Raw genomic sequence first — 15,652 nt, 5'->3', positions numbered from 1 at the left:
CCAACATGTTTTCCTGCTGACACTAAAAGCTGGATTACACAGAAGAGGCTACTTGGTAAGTGGGATGGACAGATGATGGTGATGGTGACAACGTTATTACCATTATTAGCTCCAATAGTAATAATACTAACACTGGGTGGCAGACACTAAGCCAAATGCTTCATGGGCATTATCTCATTTAATCCCTAGTAACCCTGGGGATTATGAGGTAGACACTACTCATGTCCCCATTTTGCAGTTGAGTAACTAGAGTTCCGCGAGGTTAAGAAATCTGCCCAAGGTCTTGGAGCTCAAGGGTAAGGAATCCACCTTTGCTGGACTCATGCCTGTGGTCCTTACCACCATGCTGTCCCGCTTGGCCACATGGGCTCAGTGGCTCTCAGCCCTGCGTGCTCATTAGAATCATCAGGGAGACCTGACCAAGACCAAGCCCTGGGCTCTGCCCTTCAGGAATCTGCAGCCAAGGTAGGAAACCTTATCCCCACCACCAAGGCCCTGGACTGCCACAACTGGCGGGCTGAAGGCTGCTGATGTCTCCGGCAGGGAAACCCTTTGTCACTGCTTATCAACAAAGAGGGTGATACCCTAAAATGGCCCAGAGCTTCCTATATTCCTGAGCGCAAGCCCCATCTCAAACCTCAGAACCGCCTGGGTGAGGACCTGGGCGGACTGTTGGCAGGCCCGGGCAGGATGGCACTAACATTTCCAGTTACAAAGTGTCTGCTAGGTGTCACTCTGCAGTGTTACATGCGTTAATTCTCGTCTTCTGAAATTCCTTCAAGGGGGTTATTTTAGCTCCCGATAAGGGAATCACAGCTCAGAGAGGTTAAGTGACTTTCCCAAGACCACACAGCTAAGGAAGAGGCAGGACCAGGACTTGAAGCCATTACTGTCTGACTCCCCATTCTGAGCCATGCACTTGCACTATATGGTTACCTAAGTACTGACCTAGAGATGCTAAGAAGAGGACTAAGTTATCTTAAAACAACCCATCATGATCTATAAGGCAGAGAAAAATGGCTTTTCCATAGAAGGAAGAAGGGAAATATTACAGCTTGGTATCTGTTATTTGTTTAATCAGCTGGAATGGTATCATAAAAATCACATGTGAGACATGCCAGTGAATTAACAGGAAAACATAATCCTACTGCCAAAATGAGAAGAAATGAGACATGGTATGTTTCAGTATATTAAAGAATGAGACCCCCTGAGCATACTTGTCCTCGTAGCTACTACCACTCTGCTACTTGTGATAAAATCCCCACTGTTATCACAGTCACTATGTGGGAAAACGGTAAGGCATTTTCTCTCATCTCTGAGAAGCTCTTTGGAACATAAAATGGAGGAAAGTGGTCTCTTCCAAAGCTGTCGTGAAAATGTGTAGCTTTACCATCAGTTGGATCAGCTGTTTCTGGGAAAGATATGAATTGACATTGCTGCTTCTACCGGCTCAGAAGAGAGGACGGGGTGCTCACCACAGGGGCTGGGCCCCAGGTTCCAGCCCCTTCTCTCAAAGGTAGCAAAAGACCTAAAACCTATGTTATTCTTTCCAGCCAAGTGGAAGTCTGGGACCAGACATGGTCACAGCTGGGGGACGTGGTTCCTTACCTAGGGCAGGAGCAATTCACCCACTCCGAAGCCGAGGCCAGTGGGGAGCCTCCCTTGCCAGTGAAAGAGGTGATGCTGGGCAAGGTCACAGGCAAGTCCTCCAGAGGCACGGGCACAGGACCGCAGGCCGGGCAGTGGACCATGGGGATGGGCGTGCCCCAGTACCGCTGCCTAGAGATCAGCCAGTCCTTCAGTTTATCACTTGTCACCTCTCCGCCCACTCTCTTCCTCCGGGCTTTCTGAGTCAGGGCTAGAAATGCATCCGGCCGGTTCATACCTGTGAACTGAGAGGAGAAGGAGACAGATCGTGTTCCTCCCTTGGTAAGAATGAGCTGCCACCCTGATGCCACCACCCTGGATTGCCATTTTTTGTGTGGTCTGTGCAGGGCCACATTGTGACTCTCTGTTGCCTTTGTGGGCACCTTCCTCCTTACAGTATTAAAACTTATATTTTATGACAGTGGTGAATAAAGATGAATATAATTTTTGACCTTAAGAGTTCACTTTTTTCTTCTGATGTTAAAAGAAATTAACACTTTTTGGGGGGCCCCTGAGAGTATTGTGGGCTCTGGTTTGTGGCTCTCCTTATCACCAGAGCCCTGTGGCACCTACAGAGAGAGGCAAATATCAGCATTCAACTGCCAGTAAAAAACTGCATATTTATTTTAATGACTACTCCCCTCTTGAGACAGGGGTAGCCAGAAAAGAAAAGTTCAATATAAACCTAGAGCCGAAGGAATTCGGGCAAGCAGGGGAACAAACTGAGGCCTGTTTGAAGGACCACCCCTTTTGTATTTAAATGCTCCCACGTTACAGACAGCAGGGCAGGACACTAATAGCAGAAAAGAGGAATTCTCTGTTCACCGGACACTTTTGAGAGAACCAAACTAATGATAAGAATCGGGCCAGCATGGCTTGCCAATGAGGGGATCGTGGGAACCTTGGAATTGGTTCAGTGCAGGTGTACCGCAAACCTACTAGGTGCCAGGCTTCTGCTAGGCATTGGGAGCACAAAGATAAATCTGATCTGCCCCTATCCTCAATGAGCTTACAGCCATGGGGCATAAAGAATAGGAAAGTACAGCTATGTTTATCAAAAGCAGCCTTTTCCATTAAGCGTCTGAAGTGTCCTGAAGACCGAGCTCTCTACCAAGGAACCACTTATACCCTGGGAGAGCACTTTCTTTGTCCTACACTCCCACAGTCATGTAATTATGGTGCAGGTGATCACAAGCTCTTTTGAAAGTCTATCTTCTCAATGCATTACTGTTTTCACATCCCAGAAGCTCATGGAGGCTTTCACCATCCATTCTCCTTCCATCCACTGAAAGAATTCCTCCAGTCTAGATGTTCAGTCTAGGGCCACCAGAGGATTCAACAGACCACCTGAAGCTATTTGAAAGAAGCCAGGGAGCATAATTAATCTCAGTACTATACTAAGGAGGGGGCATTTTTCTGGCTAATTCAGAAGACTAATTTTGGCCATGACTGTCCCCTTTCTTGCCCTGCAGAGGGTTATCCGGGTCTCCTTTCTGGCACCTTGGCTTGGCTCTGCTCTACATCTAAGAAGCCTGCTCACACACAGTCTTAAGAAGGGTTTAAGGTTCAGTATCTTAAAACATGACTCATGTCTGGGGATATAATTTATGAAGCGAAGGCACAAACATGAGGTCAGAAAACATTGCCACTCCTTACACAGGAAAAAAACCTGGCTATTCCCTTATTTTTTATATACATAATATCCTATAGCCAGGTAGTCCCAAACCTGAAAAACCTGGATCTTCAGGTCTAATGGAATCGGGATCACCCAGGTGGGGCCAGTAAGCATCTCCCAGGTGATTCTGAGACATGGCCAGGTTGCAATCACTATGTTAAGCCAGGAGTCCCCAGGCCCTACTGCACATTAGAATCACCCGGGGAGCGTTGAATGCTCCTGATGTCCGATCCATGTCCTCTCCACTCCCCCAACCATTACATCAGAATATCTGGGGTGGGACTCAAGCATCAGTATTTTTCAAAACGTTCCAGGTGTTTTCAAAGGGCAGCCAAGTTTAAGAAAGAGTGCTCTAAACCAGAACTCTCAAACTTTAATGTGCACACAAATCACATGGGGTTCTCACTAGACCAGGTGGGGTCTGAGAGTCTACACTTCTAACAGGTGATGCCAACGCTGCTGGTCCTGGGACCAGACTTTGGGTGGCAAAGTTCTAACCCAGGGATTCTCAAAATGTGGTTCCTGGATCAGCAGCAGTAGTGGCATCACCTGGCAACTTGTTAGAAATGCAAATTCTTCGGTTGCATCAGGGACTGTGAAGCAGAATCTCCAGATGGGGGCCAGGGAATCTGTGTTCTAACAAGGCCACCAGGTGATACTGGTGTGTGCTCAAGTTTGAGAATCACTGTCTGAGCCATTTCCCACTTCCCCCTTCCCCACCTCACCCTACTTCTCCCATCATAATTTCTGGCCTAGTTCGGTATCAAGGCTGAGCTCGAATCCTGCCAGACTTACCACCTAGCAAGAGACAACCCTGACCAAATAAACATGACTCAAAACTTCTCTGCTGATTTCTAAAAATGAGTCAAACTTTAGGTGGGAATAAGTCAGTAATCTGGGGAGAACAGAGATCTCGAAAAGGAACAGCCAATTTTGGTCACCTGTCCCAAGGAATCAGTTTCCCTGGAAGAGGTCATTTTTCTTAAGCAGAAGATTCACAAAATAAAGTTTAGTTGCTTCGATAACCACACTATCCTAGGATTAGGTTCAACTTGGAGCTGATAAGCTTTTAGATCTTGAAAAAGAATATTATTTTGTTTTCACAGATTAAGAAACGAGGCTGCAAGACTGTTAGTGTGGGTATGAATGAAATGATAGGTTGTAACTTGCACCCAAAGGAAAATGTGTCATCAAGCTCACATCAAGGCCCTGAGTTTTTAAGTAAGTTCTTCGGCCACCTCCACGGGCACTGACCTCCGCGGAGCTGCTCAGTCTCTCCGTGCCATCTGGCATGGTTTCAATGACTTCAGAGTACGACAGGCCCAGGGTTTGGGCTAAGACAGTGTCCTCTAAGCTGGTGCTGGGAATTCCTGTTTAGGGGAAGAAACACAAAACGTCTCCTTTGCAAATGGCCAAATCACAAAATAATTGACAGCACTGACACTCAGCGTTAGCTTCTGAGGGGAGACTCTAAAAGATTTTAGTCACAGAAATTATAAAACCACATCATATTCATTGGGAAAATGGAGAACAGTCTCGGAGAAACTCACTACCCCAACACAACAGTTTACCATATTGGCACTATTTCCTGTCTTTTTCCATTGCTTAGTTTCTTTTAAAAAATAATTGTAATTCTAAAATATACAGTTTTGGGTGCTTCTGTCACTTAAATAGTAAATCACAAGCATCTGGGGAAGTGTCTCTTTTGAGTGACACAGGGCAGTGGAGTTCTCTTGAGAAGCAGGGCTGACTCCTCCAGCAGCTCCTAGCGCCCCAGAAAAATCCGTTTGGTCAGTAAGTGGAAAGCTGGCCAATGTGTTTCTTCAAACTATGGTTTGTTCCCAGAGGCAACAGTACGTTCTGAACAGACATTTATTCTTCAACCCACATATGCCCTTGAGGAGATGGAATTGAATGTAAGTAAATCACTCATCCAGAGGGCCAAGGCATGCTGTTTCAGCTTCAGCTATTAATACAAACAGGCTTTTTAGTTGTCGGTTCTGTAGGCCAGGGTTTCTCAACCTGGGTCCTACTGACATTCTGAACTTTGCTGGGGGGCCTGTTCTGTGTGCTCTAGGATGTTGAAGAGCATCCCTGGTCTCTACCAGTAGAAATGTTTCTAAAATTGCCAAATGTTGCCTGCTGCAAATCATCCCTGGTTGAGAACTGCTGTAGGGTCAACTGTCGAGACTGCTGACATCCTTGTGGACACTACACATCACGCAGCAACTGAGAGAGATAAAACTAAGGGTAATACACAAAATGCTTATGTCAGATGTCCATGAACAACCTCTCTGGAATGTTGCCCTAAAAGGGTGATTTAATGTTTGGGACACACATTCTAAAGCTCCTTGGTAAGATGGTATGATGGAAAGTTCTGCAGTGTTCCAGCTGAGATTATGGACGAAAAGCATCTAATGAAGCAAATAAACTCTCAGAGTGGACTTGAAGGATACTGAAGGGTGAGGACAAATGGCAAGCAATAAAGGTTGCTGAAAAGTGTTCATGGTCAAGAAGGGAAAAAATGTCATTTACTGCATTCCAAAAGTTTGTGGTCTGTAGTAACTAGGAGCAATCTTCGAATGGAGACATTGTAACCACAGAATTTACTTGATCACATAAAGACCACTCTGGGCCACTGTGTTGGTCATGTGGGGCTCAGTAGAATGTGAACTATTTGTAACATGCAGGTGAGATGGTGAAAACACCACTTTAACTCTTGTTTACTTTTGTTTCTGTTCTTCTTGGAAGGCCAAGAGCCAATAATTCACAAAACATTAATTATGGAAGTGTGGGAAATCAAGACAACAGGAAAAATGATTTTCCATGCATACCCAAGAAAATCAGATTTTCCTTTTTCTTCTTCCCTTATCCTTCAGAACTCTCAATATTCGGTTAGTACTTTGACTCAAAATACCAAAAGGGGAGACTTCCCTGGTGGTCCAGCGGGTAGGACTCCGCGATCCCAGTGCAGGGGGCCCAGGTTCGATCCCTGGTGGGGAACTAGGTCCTGCATGCATGCTGAAACTAAGAGTTCGCACGCCGCAACTAAGAGTCTGCATGCGGCAACTAAGAAGTCTGCATGACGCAATTAAAAGATCCCTCATGCCACAACTAAGACCCAGCGCAGCCAAAATAAATAAATAAATATTTTAAAACAACAACAACAAAAAAAAAAAAAGGGAAAAAAGCCACATCAACAAGAGCTTCCTTTATTGTTTATCTTGGCTGGTTGTATTAATGAATTTTACTAATTATAAAATGCATTAAAGTAATAGAAGGAATTATTTCCTTTAAGGAACATACTTTCTAGGTTTAAATCGTCAGAGGAGAATGACTTGAGTGGCTTAATATCTGTTTTCTGTGTTGATGTTTCTTCAAATCATTTTGCCAAAAAAGGATCTGAGAATTGTGAGCAAAAACATGATTTCAATAAGCAAGGCTATTTCTTCTGTGTGCTAGGAGATAGAGAGTGTGGAAATAACTTTCTCCGCAGGTTTTGGCACATTGGAGACTGGCTGGAATCTACAGTAGGAAAGCTGTAGAGATTGCTCGGGTCTACCCTGAGGGCAGGTCTTGGATGGGGTATGATTAGGTCTCACACCTTGGTTCAATCCCAGACTTCCTGTTAGGTGATGATAGGTTAGAACTCTTAGGAATGAGTAAGGCCGCCAAGGATAGCCAATTTACAGCTCTAAATATGACTTCGATTTTACTGCTATTTCACGATCCCTTTCTTGCATAGCTGAAATTCACCTCCTCCACAAAGCCTTCACCAAAAACCCAGCCCACATCGATCATGTGTGCTTTGAATGCCCATCTCAGCAGTTGCTGTTGGTTCTATGAATTCTGAAATTGGATTTTCATCTGAGTTGTATGGTTCCCCACATTGTATAGGCAAGTCTCACCAACTAGCTCTACTGGCAAAATCCATGGGCCAGACATTTTTCATTATTCTCAGTAGCACCTAGCAAGATGCAATATACTTGATATGTTTTCAAAATATGATGCTTAAATAAGAGATGATGAAATGAAGGGACATTCATTTATACAAAGAGGCAAAACAGATCATGGAATATATAGTCAGCTCTTCCAGGCTAGGATTTTGATCTTAAACCTGCTAAGTACATTATCCTTATTTCATTTTAATGGCTTCTTACCTATTTTTGCATCCAGAGAGCCCTCAAAGTCAGCTTTGGCCAAGATGACAACAGGGACTTCCTGCTGGGTGAGCATGTTCACAGCTGTCACGGGCGTGAGGCAATCTGAAAATGAGAGCAAACAACTGTGGACGCCAGTCTGCTGGGACTCTAACACCATCTGAATCTCAGAGGAGACAAGTGAGAAAAATAAACTTTAGAATTTCTGTGTTTTTGTGCTAATTATTATAGAATTTGTTCTTTGAAGGTATTAACAGATAATTCACACTAGTGGAGAATCAAAAGATTAAACAAAAAAATGAAAATATTCATTCGCGCTCCTAACCAAAGACATGAAAATGGCATTTTTACTTTCCAGATGGTGGAGTAAGGATGTTCCCACCACCCACTTTTCCTTTTGAAAAGTACCTCAAGTATACAGAAGAATGAGAAGCACAACAATCTATCTATGGTGAAACTAAAAGATACCTGAAATTTTAAACTGTAACACTTGAAGATGGAAGTGGATAGGAAAGGAGAAAATGACTGAACAGAGAGGAGATTTCTACACATACAAGGACAAAACAGTTCCTTCCCATGTACCATTTCTAAGGAGATACCAGAGGTTGTGGTCCAGCAAAAGGAAGGGTAAATCAAGAAAGAGACAGACATGGGATCTAGGAAATAGAGGATCCAACAAAGAAAAGAGGGTAGGGACATTTGCAGAGCAGAGACAGAGAGAAGTCCCAGGATGACAGATATGCAGAAGCCTGGAGGATGACCAGGTCAGATTTAAGCAGGACAGAGAGCCCAGGAAGCATCTTCAGCAAAAAAAGGGTATGGATAGATTATCTGACAGGCTGGAATACATAGAAAACTTGAGAGGAGTTTTAAAGAGCTTCTGGGAAGATGTGGGAAGACAGTCAGAAATTCAAAGAACACAAAGCAAATTAAAAAAATGAGGACACCATGAACTTCAGGAAAAATAGAAAGTTATATAAAAAGGAAAATGTAATCATAGTATATTTGGCTCATGTGACCAATATTTACATGGTCATAATAAAACACTTAATTTGGAATTATCCAGTGTGTCATCTTAAACGAAGCTTATTACAACAACTGCAGCAGTGAGATAAACCATACATACATGAATCTTCACTGAATATATGTAGGACTGGAAGCATGAAGACCCCAATAAAGTCCCAAAGGAAGAAGGGATGAGAGGTGGTAAACTATTAGTGAGTTCATTTGAACTTTTGCAACATAAGCAATTAACTACAGTTATAATTTATGAACTATTACTATTTACACCCGCTATGTTTTAAGACTTTATATAGATTTATCTAAAATATGTTCTACAAACCCCAGAGTTAAGCCTAGGGAAACTTCTCTGGTGGTCCAGTGGTTAAGACTTCGCCTTCCAACACAGGGGGTGTGGGTTCAATCCCTGGATGGGGAGCTAAGATCCCATATGCCTCACAGCCAAAAAACCAAAACATAAAACAGAAGCAATATTGTAACAAGTTCAATAAAGACTTTAAAAATGGTCCACATCAGAAAAAGCTTAAAAAAAAAAGCCTAGGAATTAGGATTTATTTTTCAGAGAGGTAAAGATAGGCTCTGTAAACCTCTAAGCCAGCTCCGATCTTCCTTCACCTTGGGTGTCAGGAAACACAGGACAGGGTTATGGTGGGGACAGAGTGAAAATGCAACGCAAATGGGTCTCCAGGGATGAGGTTCAACGAGCACCCTGGTACCATGACTGGAAAGCACCTGCTGCTGGAGCTGCTGAAGTGCTGACACCCTCAAAGTGGACAGCCAGATTTCTGATTCCATATGGTCCCTTCTCAAAGAATAGGTATACATTTGCAAATTCTGCAATTATGGTATGTTATTAGGAGGATGGACAGTGAGACGTGGTGGAGTGAGAATAAAAGTCATTAGGTAATGTCTAGAACTGGTGAATGGAGAGACAGCAGTGTAGGCATATTATACAGACATGTGGCGGTCTATACCAGAGAAACGGCGGTGGAACAGACTGCCAGTTGACACCATATCTGTCTCTCCTTCTGATTCAGCAATAGAATGTTTAGTTGGACACATGACTGCGTAGCTAATGGCAGCACTGCTCAGCTTCACTTGCACTGGGTATGGCCATGGGGTTTAGTGTAGAAGCAACTTGCAGGTCAAGCTCTCAAAGGGAAGGAGCTGCCCTTCTTCCCCCACCACCTTCTTACTGCGACGCAGATGAAGTGTAGAACAATCTGGAACACACAGATAAGGGCAACGTCCTAGAGGGGCAGAGCAGGAAGACAGAAAGAGCCTCAGCCCCAACCGCCCCACAAAGCAGACTTGTTATACCCACTCTACATGTCACGTGGGCAAGAAATAAACTTCTGTCCTTTTAGTCACTGTTTTTCTAGGACCCTGTCACAGCCATCGAACTTATATCCTAAGTAACAAATTCCCCCCAAAATTAAAAGTGGTTGGGTAAGGAGGCTACTGTCATTGCTGTTGTTAGTACCCTCTGAAATTTCACATAATATACATATATTACCTAGATTTTTAAAAACACAAATTAATTTTTATAAAGAGAGATGGAAATTAAAGTAATTTTGAAGTATTATTATTTTTCACCTGATAAGTTAAGAAAAACTTTTAGAAGGGTACCATCACTGTTTGTGAAGTTGCACTGAAATTCATATATCATTGGATATAGCACTCTAAACTGATATAGCCCTTTCAGAAACCAATTAAAGCAACTTATAAACAGAACTAGAAAAGGGTTCATAACCTTTGACCAAAAAAATCACACTCTTGGGGATGTTTCCTAAGGAAGTAATTCTATAGAGGCAAAGAGCTATCTCCATAATAGCCCAAACATGAAAAAGGCCAAATGTTCAACATGATAGGGAAGATTTAGGATATTATGATACACTTGGGTTGACAGAATATTATGTATGGATTAAAAAAACAATTGGGAAGCCTGCCTAAAAACAAAGAAATATTTTCTGATATCATATTAAGTAAAAACCAAAAAATAAAGACAGAAGCAGTCTGACTTTTAAGATAAGTGTGTGCAGGAACACGAATTTAAAAGATTTATGACACATACAAAAGAACAAAGTTGAACTCCTACCTTTGCTATATATAAAAATTATACTTAATTTAAAAATGGATTAAAGACCTAAATATAAGATCTAAAACCACAAAACTCTTAGAAGAAACATAGGTATAAATATTTGTGATCTTTGATTAGGCAATGGTTTCTTAGATATGACACCAAAATCAAAAAAAGAAAAAGTAGATAAACTGGACTTTAACAAAATTTAAAACTTCTGTGTTTCAAAGGACACCATCAAGGAAGTGAAAAGAAAACCCACAGAACTGGAGAACATTTTTGTTAATCATATATCTGATAAGAAACTTGTATCTAGCATAAAAAATTATTACAATCTAATAATAAAGACAACTAAATTAAAAAATGGGCAGATGATCTGAACAGATGTTTCTCTAAAGAAGATATATAAATGGCCAATAAGCATGTGAAAAGATGCTCAATACCATTAGCCATCAGGTAAATGCAAATCAAAACCACAATGAGATAATGCTTCACACTCACCACCATGACCATAATAAAAAAGACAGACAATAACAAGTGTAGGCAAAGACGTGGAGAAATTGGAACCCCCAAGTACTGCTGTTGGGAATGTAAAATAGAGGAGCTGCTTTAAAAAAGTCTGATTGTTCCTCAACCAGTTAAAAATAGAGTTACCCTAAGACCCAACAGCTCTACTCCTAGATATTGGGTTGGCCAAAAAAATTCGTTCGGGTTTTTCCATTCGATCATATAGAAAAACCCGAATGAACTTTTTGGCCAAGCCAATATATACACAAGGACATAAAAACATATATCCACATAAAAATCTGAACAAATGTTCATAGCAGCTAGCCGGAAAGTGGAAAGAAACAAAATGTCCATCAACTGATGAATGGATAAATAAAATCTGGTAAATACAATGGAATATTCTGAAATAAAAAGGAATGAAGTACTGACTACAACATGGATGAACCTTGAAAACATTATACTATATGAAAGAAGCCAGTCACAAAAGAACAAATATCATATGAGTCCATTTATATGAAATGTCCAGAACAGGAAAGTTTATGTAGAAAGAAAGTAGATTAGTGGCTGCCTGGGGCTGGGGGAAATAGGAGGAATGGGGGTGACTGCTAGAGGGTATGGGATTTCTTTGGGGGATGATAAAAATGTCCTAAAATTGACAGTGGTGATGGTTGTAAAACTCTGTAGATATACTAAAAACCATTGAATTGCACATTTTAAATGGGTGAATTTTATGATATGTGAATTATATCTCAATAAAGTCATTGCAAGAAAAATATGAAAAAAAAGTAGAGTACTTGCATTAAAGGGTTGAATCTTTCTCTACTTTCCCACATAAAAGGTCTATTATGACAGTCTGTCAATTAGAAAAAAGTTCTTGGCCAGGCCTAGCATTCTCCACATTTCTCATTAGTCATGTGCTGGTGACATGAAGCAGGAAGCCAAGGAGAAATCCCAAGTAAATGAAGCAGTTCATACAGGGGTTAAGTCATAGCTAAATGCTTTAGAAGATACAAAGGATTACTAACTTAATAGTTAGTAATTACAAAGGAAACATTCCAGTCAAGAAGCTGCCCTCTGCTCTCAGGGCCCCCACTGCAAAAAAGGCAGGTCTTTCACGCCCCATGGAAAAACAGACCAAAGTCTCTGTTCATAACTCAGCAAAGCAGTGCTGCTTGCAACTAGGTCCCAGGGATGCTCTGTGGAAACAGGGTCCTCTGGTCAAGTAAGCGTGAGGAGAGCTGCATGACGTCCCCTCGTAGAGAGTCACAGTGCACGTTAGCACAGCGAAGGCACTAAAAAGTCCAGAAGCAAAGAAACCTATTTATTTTTGCTTTAGTCAAGGTTACCTGAGCAAGGAAGCTTTCCTCCACACAGCATCTATTAACATGTGCTGAAAGGATGCTAGTAGGAGCAGTTTGATTGAGAATAAACTATTAGCCACAGGATACTGTTCCTTACCCTTTGTCCCACCGTGCTGAATCAATGGAGACGGGGCAAGACAATAGGGAGCAATAAACTATTCAGTGTTCTGGGGCTTCTCTCTAATGTGTCAATAACAACAGGGTTTCTAAGTCACCCATTAGGGAGACCTCATTTACCCTTTTGGCAAAAAATACATTGTGTAGACCACTGGTGACTCAGAGCTGAAATGTGTGGTTCCAAAGCCCCAGGGTTTGCATATTTTAATATTAGGAATGTAAGAAAAGACTCCAGGAAATGTCAGAACAGCTTCTAGAACTCTGATGATATTTCCCTATTGATGCTTTTTATGGTTTCTAGTTCCTATCAAGTCACAGCTTACATAACATGACTTAAATCAGAGGCGGTCAGCTGAGAACAGGAGGCAATGCCAATGATTATGGAAATACACTCAATTTCAAAAACTGTATAGAGAAGGACCTTAATTTTTGCTCTCTTAAAGGAATCTGTGCCAATTATAGTATGCTGAGCAAAAACAGTACATTTAGTCAGTAACATCAGCAACCCAGTCGGCCAGGCCAGAAATCAGGGAGTTGTCCCAGGAGCCTTCCAAATACTTCTCAGAGCTGTTCTCGCCCCTCCATTCTGATGGCCACTGTTCTAGGGTCTTCACCATCTCTCACCCTAACTAATGGGGTAAGCCAGCTCTCCTGCCTCTACTCTGCGACTCAGGCATCACCCTGTCCACATGTGTCACCCTCCTCCTCAGACCCCTCGGGGCTCCTTCTGTTCCCACCAAGCGCTCCACCCCACCTTGCCCGACAGCCTCATCACCTGTGCTGCAGAGAAAACTCAACTTACAAAGGTGAAATGACCATCCTTAAGTCATAGGATGGATCTGGGATCAGAACCTTGATCATCTTGTGCCAACTCAGGAGACAATATGCAGAAATCAACTTATCAACTGCAGGAACGCATGTTTGAGAATTTAAACTTGTGCAAGTGATATATTCAGTCACAACTGTGTGCTGCCATGACTTGCAGCAGTCACTGCTCTAACATTAGTTATCCTCAAAACTGGACATCTGAGGGAAAACCAAGCTGCTTGCCTGATTTGAGCCACATGGCAATGGTAAATGACACTAGTGATAAGATGTTCAGGTTTAAAATGTGACCTCAAAGGCCAAAGGAGGCATAAATCCATATTCATATGGTAATTTTAATTCATTGGGAGAACTGCATTACACTCTAGTACTGTACTGGCCATAAATGACTGATTCTACATGTCAACATCCAGAGACTTGACATGCAAATTAATCTAGAGACTTTGAATAAATTGACATCTGCAAAAAGAATATTTCCATTCTGAAAATTAGAATCAGAAAATTTAGAGCCAAGTGTAGTGTTCCATTTGTAATTGTTTCAGAGATTACTAAAAAGAGGGGAGAACAAAGTGAACGAGCCATTCAGCGCCAAAAGGAAATAACCAGGCCAAGTCAGATCTGCTGATATCCAAGTGATCATGAAAACACTGCTCTCTGCATATGCTAAAATCATTTCTTAATTTCTTACATATGAAAATGTTTTGGATTTATATAGTGTGTTTCATGTCAGGAACTCCATCTTTTGTAACTTATTGGCTAGTTAATCTTCTATTGCTATTACTTCATTTTAATTTGTGTCCCCAAATTAACCATGGGAAAAAAATCTAAGGCCAGATGTTTATATTTTTCAGTTTTTCAATTTTAGATATTATTCAACCAACACAGCCCTCAAGGAATCTCAAAATGCTCATGAAAGTAAAAACAAGTTTTCCCTTTAAACTAAACAGTTGAAAACAATCCAATCTTTCTTTTGAATACGTGGAAAATAAAACTGAGAGAGATAGCTACTGGACTTTATAAGCACACACTGAAATCTTCAAAGAGTCTTTTCTCCATTTCAATATACAACAACAAAAGAGATGAAACCAAGTGATATCTGTCCTGTGCCAGTGAATTACATATGCATCTGGGTCTCCTCTGCTATGACCCCGCCTCCGCCCCCTGAAGACAGGACTGTGAACGGCCATCTATGCATCCCTGAGTGCTCAGTATGTAGCAGGCTCTCAGTAAGTATTAACTGATCTGAATATTGATGTTGTTAAGTAAACAATTAGAAGTCCTAAGCAGAGATAATCTGGGATGACATTGTTTATCTTTGCAGTGTGATCAGGAAATCTTTCATTCTGACTATTTTAAGAATAGCAATAAAAAAAAAAAACTTTATGCCACCATTCAAAAAATTTTACTAATCAAATAATTTAAATAGACCTCCAATAATTCAGACTGTGTGCTTTGGGTTGAAGTTTATAGTCTATGAAAAGTGAAGTAGGCTGAGATTTTTACAGAAATTTTACATTTCTCTGGAGACCTACTTCTGAATCACAGGGGAGTTCCTTTCGCCTGCCCAGGATCATATCCCCTTCCTCTGGTAAGAGCCTCTGAGTTTCAGAAAGCTATCCCTTCCTCACTGATGACAGTCTTGTTGGTCTATCAAGGAAGGTGCCTGGCCTTCCCTTGGCCAACAAAAAGGCCAGGGTCCCCAGTTATATACCAAGTGAACACCCTTCTCTGCAACAGGAATCTCAAACCAAGTGCCCCAAGCACTGAGGGTGAGGTGAGAGCAGATTCACTCAGTCAGTGGTACGCAAGAGACTATTAGTTCCTGCTGCCCAAACCCCCATGGCTGTCTGGTCCAAGTCCTCTTCCAGACTGGTTCTTCCCCACAGTTTTCCAGTATGTTCCCCTCCTCCCCTGGGTTAGCCAGAGATGGATTCTGTTGCTTGCAACCCTGGAATATTGACTAATGCATAGGCACTTCCCAATCCTCACTGACCAACACCTGCTATGCCAATTCTAGGTCAGCTTGATCCACTCATTTAAGACCTGTATTGAGCAGGACTCTGCTTGTCTGTTCAGATCACTGTGTGAATTCTTAAAGATAATAAAATTAAGTTATTGAAATGTTTCTTCTAATTGTCATTGGCTTCCTTCCTGTCCCTGTCAGTATAGTTTTATTTGATGATAAAATTATAAGTTAAGTAACAGATTCTATTCCTTTCAGAAAAGAGCTTTACATCTAGATTATATTTAAAGGGAAAGA

The 15,652-nt window shown here is 41.7% G+C and overlaps 1 protein-coding gene across 1 annotated transcript in view; it reads right to left on the bottom strand.

Moving 5' to 3' along the window:
- Positions 1-15,652, bottom strand: part of LARS2 (leucyl-tRNA synthetase 2, mitochondrial) — a 163,842-nt gene that overhangs the window by 46,645 nt on the left and 101,545 nt on the right. The window contains exons 9-11 of the mRNA XM_007463898.1: positions 7,483-7,587; positions 4,577-4,692; positions 1,609-1,892 (exon numbers count right to left, since the gene is read on the bottom strand). Of these exons, the coding sequence (XP_007463960.1) occupies positions 1,609-1,892; positions 4,577-4,692; positions 7,483-7,587 (505 nt within the window). The remainder of the gene's footprint in view (positions 1-1,608; positions 1,893-4,576; positions 4,693-7,482; positions 7,588-15,652) is intronic.

This window comes from Lipotes vexillifer, unplaced genomic scaffold (genome assembly GCF_000442215.2).
Source record: "Lipotes vexillifer unplaced genomic scaffold, Lipotes_vexillifer_v1.1 scaffold1227, whole genome shotgun sequence".
NCBI lineage: Eukaryota > Metazoa > Chordata > Mammalia > Artiodactyla > Lipotidae > Lipotes > Lipotes vexillifer.
The sequence above is the reverse complement of the archived record's forward strand: the minus strand, read 5'-3'. Positions and strand labels throughout refer to the sequence as shown.